The 16,155-nt window shown below is 51.2% G+C and overlaps 5 protein-coding genes across 5 annotated transcripts; all 5 read right to left on the bottom strand.

Annotated features, from left to right (window-relative positions):
* Window positions 1-509: 509 nt before the first annotated feature.
* BDV17DRAFT_242184 (UDP-N-acetylglucosaminyltransferase) lies at window positions 510-6,092 on the bottom strand. The gene is made up of 3 exons (XM_073755988.1): window positions 3,935-6,092; window positions 1,268-3,881; window positions 510-1,210 (listed from the first exon to the last, which is right to left on the bottom strand). The coding sequence occupies exons 1-3, from the start codon at window positions 5,680-5,682 to the stop codon at window positions 581-583; spliced, it is 4,992 nt and encodes a 1,663-aa protein (XP_073618578.1). The 5' UTR covers window positions 5,683-6,092; the 3' UTR covers window positions 510-580.
* Window positions 6,093-8,832: 2,740 nt separating this feature from the next.
* BDV17DRAFT_242142 (uncharacterized protein) lies at window positions 8,833-9,288 on the bottom strand. The gene has a single exon (XM_073755986.1). The coding sequence runs from the start codon at window positions 9,190-9,192 to the stop codon at window positions 8,920-8,922; it is 273 nt and encodes a 90-aa protein (XP_073618577.1). The 5' UTR covers window positions 9,193-9,288; the 3' UTR covers window positions 8,833-8,919.
* BDV17DRAFT_256351 (60S ribosomal protein uL11) lies at window positions 8,833-10,111 on the bottom strand. Its single transcript, XM_073757065.1, has 5 exons — window positions 10,055-10,111; window positions 9,962-9,995; window positions 9,788-9,908; window positions 9,396-9,720; window positions 8,833-9,346 (listed from the first exon to the last, which is right to left on the bottom strand). The coding sequence occupies exons 1-5, from the start codon at window positions 10,056-10,058 to the stop codon at window positions 9,333-9,335; spliced, it is 498 nt and encodes a 165-aa protein (XP_073618576.1). The 5' UTR covers window positions 10,059-10,111; the 3' UTR covers window positions 8,833-9,332.
* On the bottom strand, window positions 10,112-13,258 carry sec23 (GTPase-activating protein SEC23). Its single transcript, XM_073757064.1, has 7 exons — window positions 12,951-13,258; window positions 12,770-12,900; window positions 12,422-12,716; window positions 11,885-12,364; window positions 10,735-11,832; window positions 10,493-10,686; window positions 10,112-10,441 (listed from the first exon to the last, which is right to left on the bottom strand). The coding sequence occupies exons 1-7, from the start codon at window positions 13,041-13,043 to the stop codon at window positions 10,417-10,419; spliced, it is 2,316 nt and encodes a 771-aa protein (XP_073618575.1). The 5' UTR covers window positions 13,044-13,258; the 3' UTR covers window positions 10,112-10,416.
* Window positions 13,259-13,688: 430 nt separating this feature from the next.
* BDV17DRAFT_242040 (DNA primase subunit PRI2) lies at window positions 13,689-15,586 on the bottom strand. Its single transcript, XM_073755985.1, has 3 exons — window positions 15,164-15,586; window positions 14,561-15,111; window positions 13,689-14,505 (listed from the first exon to the last, which is right to left on the bottom strand). The coding sequence occupies exons 1-3, from the start codon at window positions 15,351-15,353 to the stop codon at window positions 13,744-13,746; spliced, it is 1,503 nt and encodes a 500-aa protein (XP_073618574.1). The 5' UTR covers window positions 15,354-15,586; the 3' UTR covers window positions 13,689-13,743.
* Between the last annotated feature and the right edge of the window lie 569 nt (window positions 15,587-16,155).

Raw genomic sequence — 16,155 nt, 5'->3', positions numbered from 1 at the left:
AAAAAAAAAAAAAAAAAAAATGAGAGCAAGTAAGAGATATGGTATGAGTAGAGTAAAAGTTGAAAGCGTAGACTGAAGCTCGAATGAACTGGAGGAGGCGCCGAAACTTCCACCGCAGACCGCCTAGGCTAGGTAGATCTCCAATTCTCGTCCCAACAAAGCCACTTCAGATGAACTCAGCTGCTATCTCACTTGTCTTTCAAAGCAGAATGGTGTAAGTCAATTACTATCCAATCAGAGACACAATTACATGCATTGTACGTCAGTGGTATCCGTGTGAAAGAGTGTCTAGTCCGATCCCAAACGCCTATCCTGCCATATTTAAGGTATACCGATTCATATCATCGTTCTGTAAGCCGCTCGCGTAGCAAAGGCTCCCATCGCATCCAACGCCAGTATGCAAATACGATCCCTACAGGCAGGGAAGGTCATATGTGAGGTAGTTCCACAAACGTCAAATCGAGACCGTAGACAAGATAAGGCCTTATACAGTCATAGCACAAACAAGACTCAAAACAGAAAGAAAAATGACAAAAGGAAATCCAAACCAAGTACAACGCTCATGGGGGTATATCGCGCATCACAACCATATGTCACCCTCTTCGCCAGTCACCCATTGATTCCACACTCGCTCATATGCTTCTTCCAAGTCACGGACCCAACGGCCGGTATCAAACAAGGAGCTTCTCCATCGCTCTTCGAATAGCATTCTGCGGAGCTCAAACAACCTGCCTCTGGCTCGGCCTTCTCCTCCGGGTCGGTAGTATATACTCCGACACAATTTGATCGCTTTGTTTTCGTAATCGTCATCAGAGTTGGCAATCAGTTCATCACGAGCCTGCTGCCCAGATACGGTGTTGGGAAGCGCGCTGCTAAGGATGCTGCTTGCCATGCGGGAGCACATCTTATACTTGTACCGTGGGAGTGTCAACAGCGGAGTGCCACTCCACAAAACGTCAGTCGCCGTCGTGTGCGCGTTGCACTCCGGTGTATCAAGGAACAGGTCCAAGATTTTCGCCCGCGCAATGTGAGTATTCTTAGGCGCAACGTCGGTAAAGATGATCCGAGACGCTATCTGCTCACCTGCCCAAGCTACAGCAGTCTCCCGGAGATTTTGTTCTCCAAGGTCGGGAAATCGGAGAAGCCAAAGGACAGCATTCGGAATTTTAGCCAATATCCGCAGCCAGGTCCGGAAAGTTGTTGGCTCAATCTGGAAATATGTTAGTCATTTTTTGGCGCGGAAGTAGGGGAGGTGAAGGGAGGTTACCTTATAGAGTTGATTGAAATTTCCTAAAATGACGGTATCATCGCTGAGATGAGGGAATAATTCCTTGCGCATTTGCCAGCGTCTCGATTGCTCTTGCTCCCAAGCAATATAAGGGTCTCTCGCATCAGGGGCGCTTTGCCGGTGATCGCAGCAGAAGAACGTATCTCGACTGAAGACAATCTTCTCCCCGTACACCCAGTTTTCGGTCTCCTCGCCGTGGTCTTCTTCGAGAGGTCGGTCCTCGATTCTAGTATTGCGGTTACCAGGTGAGAGCGTCTCTGGAGGAATTGACAGCCTATCGGCGAGAATGTAGTCGCACCATTCCGCGCCCAGTGTTCCAGCAAATCCCATAAAAGACATATGGATGGGGGCCGGTCTCGCAGCAAAGACTTCGTTACGCGCGCCTCGCGTGTAGCCGTTGAGGTTGATCAGGATATGGATTCCATCATCGACGATCTGCCTCACGAGCCGTTCGACGGGCCACCCACTTGCATCGTGAAACACAGGTGCCTCCCTCTCGATCTGCTGTCGGTGAATGGACTTGTCACTTGCAGTTGTAGCATAACAGTACGCCTTGACTTTGGTCGGGTTGTGCAACCCGAAGACCGACTGCATCAAATGCGCAAGCGGGTGATTGTTGAAGTCAGACGACACGTATCCGACCTTGAGATAGGGATTTGGAGGAGGCGGTGGGGGGTAGACCGTCGATGGGAGCCACGGAGACCGCAGAGTTGAGCAAGAGATGCGAAGCCCATTTCGCTGAGAGATATGACGAATTTGCTTGGCGGAAAGCGGGCAGGTAAATGTATGAAACGGGAGCACAGTAGGTGCATTGGGTGCCGATAGACCGGAAGGCAGCTGCGGCCGTCGGTACTTGGATGAAGGATACTCCCTCCCACAGATGTACCGATCCTGGTACCATCGCCAGGTGATGGACCGAATCACGCGTTCCACGAGCTTAACAATGCGAGAACCTTCCCACTTCTGCCCAGCCCATGACTGGAGCATTACAGCCAGGGTTCCAGCCGCAGACCGACGGCGGCCTTCCATACCTGGGATCAGCTGCGCGCACAATTGTTCTATCGTGCTCGGTGTCAAGACGCCGCGACCCCAAACCTCGCCTTCCTTGAGCTGCCTATCAACAATATCAACCACTCGTTTGATCCAACCGGTTCCAGGGTCAACACTGGACGGGTCACGGAGCATGCCCTGGTCGTCCACATGCCAACGATCACAGAAGCCAAACGAATGGGAGATGCCTCCGCGGCCCATCCAATTGCATACTGAGTTGAGCGCATTGGCCAGCCCGCACACTGCCTCTGCAAAGTCCGGGTTCACTTTGACGGCACGCTTGTAGTATGAGATTGCGTCGTTGACTCGTCCTGCATCCTTAACTGCGTTTGCGAGGTTCGCTAGCGCAATATCAAAGTTGCCATCGCACTGAACAGCCTGCTCGTACATACGGATTGCTGCCTGTAGCTGACCAATATCCTTCAGCAGACTTCCAAGATTAGTGTAGAGGTGTGCATGGCGCGAGTCGAGATGCAGCCCATAGTTATAGTACGCAAGAGCCAGAGATACTCCGGTGCCAGGGATGACACCAGGTATTTCGGGATGTTGCATCTCACCGTTGGAACGCGCGACGCCTTTTCCAGGGGCATTGTTGTGGATACCGGCAAGTAAAATGCCTACGTTGTTGGCTGTAGACGGGCTCGGTTGAAGTGAAAGCGACAAGTAATATAGTGCGAGGATATCTCGGACACCAGGTGCGGACCGAGAAGCACCATTCTTATGAGTGCTCGACATGCCATCCTGGTATATCTTCGCCAGCGAGAGTAACGAATTGCTTGTGGTAGACAAAGCTGCCTTTCTTGCGAGGCCTTCTGGAACATATTTGATCCCTGGAGGCGTCCCGCAGGGGGCGAAGACGAGCTTTGACGTCTGCAGCGCTTTATCCGGATAAAGCAAGATGGTCTCCTGCGGGTCATGAAGGTCAGTCCCCGTATAACCGCTGCGCGATCCTTGAGAGAATGACGCAAAAATCTGCTTGATGAGACTTTGCATGCCGTGACGCTTCCGTCCGGCCCCAATAAGGATCGCATCTTCGAAGGCTGACGCCGCAGCCGCATAGTCACCCAAGGCATACAGCATATTTCCTTTAGCGTGAACAAGCGCGAGTATGCGGCCATTGTCGCAGCCAGGAACAGAGTAACCGCTGGAGCCGTACCCAGCAGCGGCAGCTTCACCAGGTTGGCGATTACCGAAGGGCGGCCTTCCAAAATCATCGTCGTAATCAAAGGCAGCTTTGTCGTAGGATCCCAGATCAGACGCGCTAGAAACCCGGCTTTCTGCATCACTCTCTGTTTCGCTCGCATGTTCGTCGGCTTTGAAACAGTCACCGTTCTTTGATAAACGTAGAGAGTTCTGCACAAAGTCGATAATGTTGACCGCTTCCTTCCCACGCTGGCTACTGCATAAAAGTCCAATGAGATGCTCAACGGCTTCAAAATAACTCGGTCGCAGCTTGACAGCTCGGAGCCAGTGCTGCAGTGCCTCTTCGCGTCGGTCGAGGGCTAGGAGTGTGGCTGCCAGGTTGGAAATTGCTTCGACATGTCTAAAATCGAGTCAGCTTGATCAATATTCGAAACACAATATCCGTATACTCACGCTGCGTCACGATCTGTGATCCTCGAATACCATCGCAAAGCCTTGTTGTAATCACCTAGACCATAAGCCAGACATCCGCCAAGTAGCATGCCATCAATCCACTCCCAGCCACTTTCCATGCAAAGATGTGACAGCAACTCTAACGAAGACGCCGCATTAACAACAGTCGTATTCTCATTAAAAGAATTGGGAATGCCGGATATGGAGTTCATACGGCCCGAATGCCGTAATCTTTCGACCCAGTGGTTACTCGTCGGTTGAAGTTGTGAAGTAGAATAATGATGGCCCCTATCTAAATTAGTATCATGCCCAGTTCGCACAATTAAGAAAAGCTTCAATGCTAGGAAATCATACTGGCTTGACGGATAGCTATTATGCCGAGTAAATTCAGGCGCTGTCGTGTGAGAGAAATCAAGGCCTGGTTGGCGTGGTGGTTTAGGATAGATACTAGGTTTCAGGGCCCGTTGTTGGCCGTCCTGAGTCGCGTTCGAAGCACTATTTCGGCGTGCTCGGTGGATGGAGGCGAGAAGATCGACATATACGCCATGCGCCCACGACAATACCTTCTCCTTGAATTCTGCATTCCCTACCCGGGAACTGGGGACTGGTCCCGTATTTTGGTAACCGCCGCTTCCAGAAGCACCAGACCATGACGCTGAAGGTTCATGCAATGGCGGGCGAGATGAGAAGCCGGATCCAGAATTGCTCTGGTGACGGGTATGAAAGGGCAGTACGCGTTGGTTATTCAAGGAATCGAAAGGCTTTTGATCCGAATGGCGCGGGGGAAAGTTGTTTTTCATGGATCCATCGTGCTTAAACACACCCAAAGGATTCTGATTCCAATCGCCGGTTTCGAGATGATTCGACGGAGTCGAGCCGACTTTATAAGACTGCTGTCCTGCGTCGAAGAACTGAGGGCCCGGATGTCGAAAAGGATTCCCAAATGGGGCTTGAGCGTTGAGACGGGGTTCACGGAACGCCGCAGGACGATACGGAATGTAGGCACCATCTGGCCAGTATGGCCCGTATGGTCCAGTGCCTGCGGAAGCTGTGGGTCCAACGCATGGTTGCAAAGTAGCCGGTAACACAGTAGGCACATATGCCCCGTTCTGCCAGTAAAATCGCTGTTGTGATGGCTGTACCGGTAACGTTTGATTGAGCACAGAGTCCATGCCAGGTGCGGCATTGAGCGATCGAATCCAACTAATCCCATTGAACCCTTGAGCCAACTCATCAGGCCCAGCATTGCCTCGACTTAAATCGGTTTTGTGCAGCGGCGGGAAGTTCAACGGTTGCGCGGAGGACGATTGATCGGGCGCGGATTGCTGCCAGGGGTCGATCGGAAAGCCTGCCTGAGGTGCCAGGTGACCTGAATCCAACTGAGAAACCAATATGTGCTTCGTCGCTGGAGGTTGGATAGTCATATCCCCTGGTGTTCCATCGTATCCAGCCGCCAGCGTCCCATTTGGTGTTTTCCTTCTCAACGCATGCTCTCCAACATTGTTCAGCGCCAACGCCGCGGGTTGTGTAGGATCATGGAGGTCGGACCGCTGGACGGGATGAGGATATTGTAATCGAGTTCGAGGGACCGACTGGAGCGGATTGTTGTTTGGAAAGTCGTAGTTCGGAAAGGACGCGTCGAACGAATTATCCAAACCATATGGTCCATTGAGGGATTCGGGTTCGTGATATCGATTGAGGTGGTGATGTGGTTGGACTGGCGGAAATGGCGCCACGGAGGGTAACATATTGAGCCCTGGCACCTTCGCTGTTGCTTGAATCCACCGTACTATTCGCGCGGAGCTCACGCAACCGGTACCGAGGAAGAGTATGTATCAATATTAGGTAGTAGAGAGATTGTCAGTCGGAGAAAAGAGCGACAGAGAGGAGGTGAGGAGAATAATGACGAAAACAACGTCGGAGGTGGAGGATAAACTTCAATGGAATTCAGACAACGACCCAAGACAGAGACAGCGGTCAAAAGAGTCGAGAGACATTCAAATCGGATTTATCGACAGCGAGCATCCTTTTTGAAACGCTTCTTACACCTCATCCTGGGTCGGGCCAACTCGCTTGATGCTCAATAACGCCCCCCACGGGTTGTCTCAGGGCTCGACATGAACGCGGGCAGAGGTGACAGGCTGAAGAAAGCGACAAAGGACCGATCCAGGGCGGACGAGGAGGAAGTTGTCGGAAAGTGAATGACGGAGGAGCGGAGCGACCAAAGGTATGCTTGTATGTAAGCGCCGGATTCCAGAGGACGAGGAAAAGACACGCAGACAATCCGCTCGGAGAGGCGCTAGTTGCTAGGACGAGTAGAGCAGATGCAAGGGAGTGGGAAGGGATCAAGAGTCACAGCCCTAGTCGGAGGAGTCGTGACGCAGGCGCCCGCAAGACACGATCAGCGACAAGACAGGAGGCGCTTGGCAGCAATGCTGGATGGTGGATGCCGATGCTGATGCTGATGCTGATGCTGGTGATGAGCCACCGCAGGAAGAAACGGTTGGCGAGAGAGGGAAGCAGCTGGAAGCAAAACGAGAAACAAAAAAAGAGGGAAGAGGGACAAAAATCAGGATAAGAACCGGGGTCGGTATAATATCGAGAGAAATAAATACGAATCACAAACAAAAGATGAAGATCGGGAGGAAGGAAAGTGGACTGCGCTCAGCGAGAAGTGGAGGAAAAGGCTGGACATGGCACCAGTCGCTGATCCTCTCAACTCTGCTTTGGTTTTTTTCTGGTTTACTTTTTTTATGTATATTAATTTCTTTTCTTTCTTTTTCGTTCTACTACTACTTATCTCACCCGGTGTCTCTCTCAGATATATTTGAAATAAATAATAATAACTCATGCCATGCTTATAGTTAGCGGTGCTAAGAGAAAACAAGCTGAAGGCGGACGCAAGGAGCTCGTTTGGGCGGAGATGATCCCAACGGTCAGCGGAGAGGAGAGGAAAGGGGAAGGAAGCGAGTAACTTTAATAAAGTCTTGATAAATGAACGGATTCGGATCCTTGGTTTAGTTGCAAAGTCTGGGGTAGGCGAAACACATATAAAACTGGCTGTGCTGATTGTCATGGAGGACTGGGATGTCTCAGATGGCAGGCCAGTCTGCACTCTGAACTCGCCAGATCAGCACCACACTCAGTGTCCTCCGAGACGATGAGGTGCTCGACTGGCAACCATCCAGTCGAGAACTTCAGCATTGGAGATTTGGAGGTTGGACGAGCGGAGCCTCCCAAACGCCAGCTCTCATCGACTCTCTTGGGCGGATCCCACTTGGAGGGGGGGTGGCTTGTGGTGGGGGAGAAATCTCGATGGTGAGCGGCGGCAGACACCAATGACGGTCTAGAGCGGGAGAGTTGCGGCAGCTGAGTGGGTGCAGCACCATCTCTGAGTCTGGATCATATTGGATAAGGGCGGTGGATAAGGGGACCGCCGGCAGTGGAGCCAGCAAACAGGCTGTCCGGATTGGGGAGCTGTGATGGGGCGGGCAGTAGTCGTTGAGGAGGCTGAGACGCCAGGATCTGCTAACGTGTTTAGCCACTTGCGAGATCACAGATGCAACACATCCTCAGCTGGATTATATGATTTAACAGAGTAAATTGTCAAATGGTGTTCAGCGGAAACTCGAATCATCCGTCCGTCCCGCTGAAAACGACGATCCAACGGCCAGACTGGAACCCAGCTGGAGTGATAGGCATTGGGGCAGAGGCTGCTGCTGGACGTCAGTGGTCCAAGTCCAAGCCCCCAGTGGCGCCAAGACTGATCAGGGCGATCTCGCACTGTTCCGAGCGCCAGTACTGAGTGGCAGCCTAGCAGCAGTGCAACAAAGAAAAGAACTCAGACGCAAATGTAATGCAGCCAATATCTTCGCCAACTGGGCTGAGGTAAAATAAGCAGCCGTGAAGATTGCTTCGGTTCAACCATGCTGCGTTAGTCACCGGTACATGGCTGACACAGTGACATTCGACAGGTTGATAAGACCAATTTGCAGGTCGCTTGAAAATATATTGTTTGCTTCGAAATATCGTACTCGAGGCAAACACGCGCGATGCAGGACGAAACAACCGCTGCTATCAAGGTATCAAAGTACGAAATAGATATGTACCTTCGTACCTAAATCACCCAAGCACCATACCAAGGAGTTGCCTTCTATCACCTATCAACTCTGTGCGTTTGGTTAGAAGGCCGACCGAAGGCAAAAAGTCACGAGCTATCAATATGAAGATCGACAAACTTTGCTTATTTTGAACCCTGATTGATTCTGGAGTTTTTACATGAGCAACGATGATCATGCAACATAGGGCGGTCTGTGTTATACAAAGTAGGATACATCCTTGAGGAAGCAGTTTCTATACGAACTGGATGTAGTATATACCTGCTGCCTGGACATTCCAAGGCTGCTCGAAATACCAACCAAACCCAATCATCTTGATGAAAAGCCAATATCAAACAAAACAGTAACAGACGAACAGGAAACTTGCATCTCGGCGGCTCCGCGTCGCACAGGAACTTGGCCGGCAGTAGTCCTGGTGATCCTCATATCGGTGTATCGCGTCAACAATCCCATGTACAACTCCGCAGGTCGCCGCATTATGAGACTCCAATATTGAGCAGTTGAGCACTGACGTCGACGTCCACCGACCGCTAGGTCCGTCTATATATATCCATCAATTGACCAGTAAAACTGCCAGTTTCGTTCCGCGTCCGTTGCTAGCCTCGGCGAAGCGCACGAGGCCCTGGCGTTGACTACAGAGTGTTCTGTACTCGATCGCAACAGACTATGCCTCGTTGATTCGATAAAGTTCGAACCCAACCTTGCGCAGCCTGCAGCACACCCTGGCATGCCAACGGCACTAATGCAGATTAAATGTATCGCGGCGACCAAAGCCACGCTGACTCCGGGATGGCGGCATTTATCATTGACATGTCTTAAGAACGGGATTATTGAGGACAAGGTTCGAGGAAGAAAAGTGACATTGGTTTATACAGAGCTAGCTACTAAGCAGATAGTATGGTTACGAGATGTAGACCGATGAAATGGACCACTGTATCCACAGGCGAAGCGAACTTCACCCAAAAATACCGCGGTGAGTAGAGGGTCGTTGATCTTCTTTGCGCAAAATAAGCCTATACCACGAGGTAGGTGTTCAATCCAGGCCCGAAGGCGGGAAGGAACGGTAAGAGCCAGAGTGTTGCAAAGGTAAGAGACAGAGGGGCAAGCCACATGAAGCTTGGAGGTGTTGAAGACTACCATGTCCAGTGAAGCTGAGGAAAATCTCAAATTGAACACAAGTGGGAATCCTAAATCGTGAATCGTAAACCTTTTTTGAAGCCGGTAGAGCAATGATCCTATTCGCTGTAGCTATTGAAAACGCCATGAATCACGCCCATTGTTTACTCGGAGGGGACTGTATGACAATTAGCGTTCGAACATGAACTAAATGAGTCAGGACATACCGTCAATCTCGCCAGCCTTGACGTCGTCAGAGACATCCTTGGGGCTGCGGCCATCGACCTTGCAGCCGACGGAGAAAGCGGTACCGAGGATCTCAAGGACGGTACCCTTGAGCTCCTTGGCAAGAGAGCGGTCGCGCATCTTGCGGGCAATCTCAACGATCTCGTCGAAGGGGATGGACTTGGTGTGCTTAATGTTCTTCTCCTTCTTGCGGTCACGAGGGGGCTCCTTGAGGGCCTTGATGACAAGGGAAGAAGCGGACGGCACAACGGAGACAGCGGCCTGACGGTTCTGGATGGTGAGACGGACGGTGACACGGAGACCCTTCTATAGAGAGAAAAAAGCCTGCATTAGCGTCTACCCCATTGATACCAACGGAATTGCGATTCCTTACCCAGTCACCAGTGTTCTTGGCGATATCTTCACCAATCTTCTTGGGAGACAGACCGAGAGGACCGATCTTAGGAGCCAGAGCGGACTGGGCACCGACCTCACCACCAGTCACACGGAGGTGGCTACAAACTTGTCAGCCTTGATATTGTGAGAGTACGCGACTTGAAAAACTTACATGATCTTCACCTCATTGGGGTCGAACTTGGGAGCTGCCCAATGGGTTTATGTTAGTCGCCAGGGTTGCCATAGCCAAGGAGATGATACTTACGCATGGCGAGTGCGAAAGGTTGTCGATCTACCTTGGTGTGTTGTTGGGTGGTTGGTGTAGAGAAAGAAAAGGTTCGAAGTCGAAGTTGAACATTTTGACGGGGCCGCACCTCCGGAGCTAAGGGCTAAGCGAGTCGCCCGATCAGGGAAAGCTTGTAGGGCACAGTGTCAGTCACGTGATATCCACGCGGCGGACGCTTCCAGACACGGAGTTTAGGTATGAATCTGGTCATTGAATCTAAATAAAGTTGCTAGATTTGGGGGTAACGAAGCGAAACAAATAACCGCTAAAGATACACACGATCCGAGGACCGCCGTCACCTGCCCGTTGCTCTCGTAATCGCCATTACTTAACCTCAACACTTAACTCGTTCCGGATACCGCAAGCCTTTACAGGGTTAACACAGATGCCGCCATCGGGATGCAGGGGATGACTTACTTCATGAGGTGATCCATAAAAGTTTGCAGAGAGACATCGTCGGTGAAAATCGTCTGGGATGACATACCTCCGCCATAGCCTCCCGTCGTATGCGTCGTAGATGGGTTAAGCTTAGACAAGAGGAAACGCGCTTGAGAACCGCCAGCGTCGCAAACGATGAACCGAGGTAGAGGGAAACGTTCAGAGATGAGTTCCTAAGTTTCAGTCAATAATGTTTTGCGCGAATGTGTCGAATAACGAACCCTCGCGTCTTCTTTCGGTTGGTCAAGGAGAGCCTTCAAGTTCTCGTAGCCCTCCTGGTCTTGGTATCCTGCCTTTCTCCACTCGGCGATAGTTTCGCCATGGAAAATGAGGATGTGGAAGAAAGTGTCCAGCAGGAGAATGTGGGCGGGCTGGATTGAAGCCGAATCCAGCAGCACTGGTTGACTACCCTCATGCTCCAGCGAGTATGAATCCAATGTTGGCTGAATCATGACAAGAGAGTCGCCGACATCTTCGTGGTTGAGAACATGGCGGTAGAAAGCAGTCTCATCAGGAGAGTTGTTGAAGACCTGCAAGAATTGAGATCTGCGGAGGTGGAACATGAACTGAGGGTAGAGGGTAAAGTTCTTTTCGAGTCGGAACGATGTTGGGTCATCCTTCCGGTAGTCTGCAAAGCGAGAACAGAGTCGGATGAGCATTCTGTCAACCCATCTAAGGACATCAGGACCATCGTCAACTTCGGCTTTGAAGACACCAATACGAGCCATAAGCACGGCGGCGGCCTCCTGATCGAAGGACTGTGCAAGAGTAGGGTCTCCAGCGGGGCCGCTCAAGTTCCGTGCAACCGTGGTGACTCGAAGGTGGAAGTGTCCGGAAGAGTTCTGGTAGTAGGTCAAGAACTGCATCATGCCTCTCTGAGGTCCTTGCTGCACAGCTGCAGGACCACCCTGGTTCGCAATCTCGAAGTAGATGCCGTAGCTCGAAGAGGGATCAATTCCGCACATCTTCCAGGCACAGGTGTTACCGATACCACATTCCGTCTCACCCACAGAGCTGGATTTCTTGTTCAGAGAAACGGCATGACCAATGAGACCAGTTACCTTGAGTTCTTTTGTGGTGAGCACTTCAAGGGATGCATTGAAGCCCATCAGAAGGTTATCGTTCGCGTCCTTGTCAAACACTCGGACAAACGACTGCTTGAACTGTGACGAGGTGAAGCTGTCGGTGAGAAGCATGTGACCACCAGTGTAGTTCGCGAGGTTCTTCATTTCCAAAAGACCAACTTGGTCAAGACAACCGGCGAAAACGTCGATCACATGGCCATTGTTCGCGGCGCGTTTGGCGAGCGCATCGTAGAACTGTTTTGAGTTAGAGCGAAAATAGATTTGGAGCTAAGATCGAAGAGCTCACCTTCAACGCCTTCTTGTAGTATTTGATGTTGTCACGGTCAATATCGTGGTGAGAACGAATGGGCTCCTTCAACTCAGGGCTAACAACGAGACCCGGGCCTTCAGTAGCCGCACCGCTTGTGAACATCATGATATGGGCACCGGCGTTTTGGAAGGAGGATTCGAGGAGTCCGACGGCAACGCTGAGAGCCACACCCGTACATCTCAAGGGGCGCTTATCGTTTGCAACAGGCCAGGGGTCGCGCTGCAGCTGCTCAAGCATGTTTGTGATCTGGAACTCGGCTTGCTGAACGGGTAACAGGAATCGTGCGGCGGCGCCAAGTGGCGGGCGAGGAGGCTGCTGGGGCATGTTTGGCATATTGGGGCGGACTCCGGAGCTGAGGCCAAGCATCTCTTGGACTTGCTTCGCATTGTAATCTTTGCTGCCCCGGAAAACGTAGGATTTAGCACACTCGGTGTACCCAAGCTCGTGCACTTGCGCCTGCAATACTTATCAACAACTTGTCCTGGGTGTCATTCAACACAGGGTAGCTCTTACCATTGTGCCAAAGGTAACCAATCCAACCAGAGCATTTGAGGGTAACAGAGACAAGCTCATGATCAACGAGTCCTTCACGGCCTTCAGGCTGTCATCCTCCTGGCAGGTATCGACAACGAATACGAAGATGGGAGGTGCGGGGGCGGGGCGAGCAAGCTGGTACTCGATGGTCGTGCTCATGGGATGGAGCTCTGGGGGTATCGTGCTCTCTGTAATATCCTTGTAGTGTGGAGGAAGAGGGTTCCGCATCAGACAGAAGGGGCAGATCCAGATGCGAGCGCGGACGTCGACATTGCTTCGGACATATTAGCAGGAAGATTCATCCTATCAGGCGGACACTGTACTCACGCATAAGGGTTAAGAACCGCCCGACAGGGCGCTTTGCAAGTCACCGGCTCATATTGTAGAAGAGGAGCGTCTGGCCGCTCCTTGAGGGGCGTGTAGACAGCACCAATGGGGACGACAAGTCGGGACGCTTCCTATTGACGGTTCAGCACTAGAAGATAAGCCGATATCAAGCAAGTCTTACCATGCGAGAGCTTGGAAACGTGTTCCAACTCAGTCTGACACCATCGCGGTCCTCGACATCACTCCATTGGTCCTTCAAGGCTTCGTAGTCCATCTTGCCGGATAATCGGAGATCAACTGGGGATGGCGGAGTCTGGACAAACAAGGGTGAAACCGACAGCAATTATCCGTCAATCACACAATTTATACACTCACAAAGGACGCTCCAAGCATAATCTTGATTCAAAAATGAAAACGCCGGCAACTGTGGTCGTCCGGAGGCTATAATGCGGGGGGAAGCGGTGTTGTGGGAGTCGGAGCTGTTTGAGGCCAGGTTGCAGCACGATGGGTCAGTCCCGGCCACCGTAGCAAATGACGCTAGTGCCCTTTAAATTCACAGCTTCCGCGTGCTTTTTTCCTCTTTTCTTCAAATTTCTTCAAAACGCCGACTCAACACTCAGCTTCGAGACAAATCAGTGACGGAGTTGTTTTTCTGTCGAGCGAAGAACGATCATGGCCCGTTGCTGGGCACCTGGTCTTGAAAGGTCGTTCCGATCCTTTTGGATAAACTGGGAATCAGCTGTGGTCACATTCCCTTCAATGACAGCTTTGGAGTCGATTTATGGCAATCTAAGATCAATTGAATTAAGAATGACCTATTTACTAAATTTACACTTTGGAACCCTGACTATATCCATTGACTGATCTTCGACCGTATTCCACTCCCAAACGCCAGTGCCTTGTGGCAGACCGTGCGAAACGCAGGCACCGTAAAAGGACGTAAACATATCTTCGTGGTGGATTCGCGACAAATTTTAGGCATTCCTTTGTGCCTTGCCGGCCTGTTTGAGGAGGTAGCTGCGCTTGAAATAAGTGTTGGGATGAACAATGGTGTCGAGGTCGATTTCACTCGCCGAACCGTCCTCTTTGGCCCGCTTGATCTCAGTTTTATGAGTCCATTCGAACACCCTGTTGCATGCAATGTGATACCGAGTCTTCTCAACATCTTCTCGAACTCCGCGCAACAAGTCCTTATCATGCATGCCGGTGGATTGGAGAAGCCCAATGAGGTTATCGACGGAGAAATGGCGATACGGGCACCCATGCGTTTGCCCAACTCCAGGACTCGAGTCTTGGAGAATCTTTTGGCATGAGTACGGTGGGTAGCCGCGGCCCCTTCGGTTGACATCACCTCCCACATCTCCGTAGACGTGGCGGATATTATATTTGTATCGGGAGTTGAATTCGTCGTCGGTGAAGCCCTTGAATGACTGGCGCCAGAAAAGAATGCACTCTTCGAGTGACAAACCGATTCCCTTGAGGAATAGACTGTACTGAAGTCGACCGAAATGTTTTAAGTGGTTGTTTTCGCGCAATGACATGTGCAGGCTGCGCATACAGAGTGGGAAATGTTGGGAAAGAGGATCAATGCTAGCGGCGGTAATTGGAGCCCCGTCCACAAACCCTTCGCCCTCGGTATACACGGACTCGGCGCTTCCGAAGTTCTTGGATAAGTGGCTGAGAATAGGGGAGAGACGATCATCTTCATCTAGTCGCGGTAGAGCCCTACTCGTAAGCTGGGGTTCGTTAGTTTACAGCATAGTATTAGGTAGCGAAGCAGACTGCACAAACCTCCAAGGCACGCTCTAGCCGTGCGGCGAATTCGGCAATGATCATGCTAAGCTGTTCCCTCTCGGGCACGTATGCCTTGCCCTTTGACAGAAAAACAGACCGTCTTTCAACCAGCTCCGGTACCTTTTCCCAGTCCACCTTGTACCAAGTCTCCTCGTCCGAGCGTCGCATACCTGGCGTCGCAGAAATCAGGTGCTCAGAGAGTTCCTGCCTCTCCGCGTCACTCACAGATTCCCAGTCGAGGTTCAAGCTATCGATAAATGCGCGTCGTTCTCTGGAGTCGTCCCCTTGAAACCGAAATCTGAAGAGCATTGTCTCTGCTCGCGCGAAGCGACGACGAAGGTCTTCCGTGCCCGCGAAGGCTAAGCGAAGGATGAAGTGCGAGTAGTGGTCTTTCTGCCGTTCATTCTTAAGCCTGGGATCCTCGGCGCCGACTCGAGATGATGTGTTTGAAGAAAGAGGGAGAAACTTCTGAAGGAGGGGTTTGATGTGCTCCGTCGTCTCAGCAGCGGTCTTGTTTCGATAGGAACATGCCTCGATTTCGGCGAGGACTATCAAAGTCAATAATGTGACACATGGAACGGTATTTACCGAAGATCGCACTCTTTAACCTATCAATTGCCCATTGCTCAAACTGCTCAAGTGTAATCTCAGCAGTCGGTGGTATGTCGTAGAAGTTCAATCGGTGGGGATAGTCCTGCTGCTTGAAAACCGGTGTTGCAAATTGCTTCTTTTTGTAGTTGAGGTTAGCCCTTCGCTTGGGGTCAATCCTGTTGAATTCCTGGCGGATCATATTGAGCGTAATGAGGGTCCAGAGAGTAATTGTTTGTCTTGTCGCAAGTTCATTGCTTCAATCCCTTTATCGGAAATGTTATCGCCGCGCAGACGACGCGAACACGCGATGAGCACGCGATGAGCACGCGCCGGTGAGATCATGTGACTTTTTACTCCTACCGCTTGCTTGAACCGAGGAACAACACTGCATGAACCCAAGGTGTTCAAGCGTCCAAGCGTGCTCAACTCTGACTTATACATGTGATTAGGCTCGAGGTTGAGTTACTTATTGTCTCGACAACCCGGGATATCATGTAGGGTCTTTCAGATCTTCCATTCTGCTTATTTAGACAGAGAGCCTATTGTTGATTACTGCTTCTTGTAATTGGTTCGGAGAAGACACCGAGGCCCCGGCAGCTCACCGACTTCCTAAAGTAGCAGGCGCGCATAATCCCCGCGGATTTCAGCATTGTTCTCCCCGGGTTGATGAGATATGACCTCGGCGTTCTGCACTCCAACCTCATCTCGATATCAGTTCTCTCTGACGGGCTGGCTATACAATTGCCAGGACCCTTTACCTATTCTCAATCACCGATAATACCACCGCATTTTCTCGAGACACGATGGGGATCTTATAGGATCAAGTCCATTCCACGCAAGCTTCCGTTTTTCCTAGGTAAAGTTCGACTATAATAGGCGTCGCTGAGCCGTCAAGCCTTACTCCCAAATCGATATCGCGTATTTAAGACGGTGGTGGTTGCAATGAATCTCACGGTCAAGCAGCTCAAGAAAGCTGCACGGATCATCCTCGTCGGTGCACC

The sequence above is a fragment of the Aspergillus undulatus genome (assembly GCF_047715775.1).
Source record: "Aspergillus undulatus strain CBS 261.88 unplaced genomic scaffold BDV17scaffold_9, whole genome shotgun sequence".
In the NCBI taxonomy this organism is placed as follows: Eukaryota; Fungi; Ascomycota; class Eurotiomycetes; order Eurotiales; family Aspergillaceae; genus Aspergillus; species Aspergillus undulatus.
The sequence above is the reverse complement of the archived record's forward strand: the minus strand, read 5'-3'. Positions and strand labels throughout refer to the sequence as shown.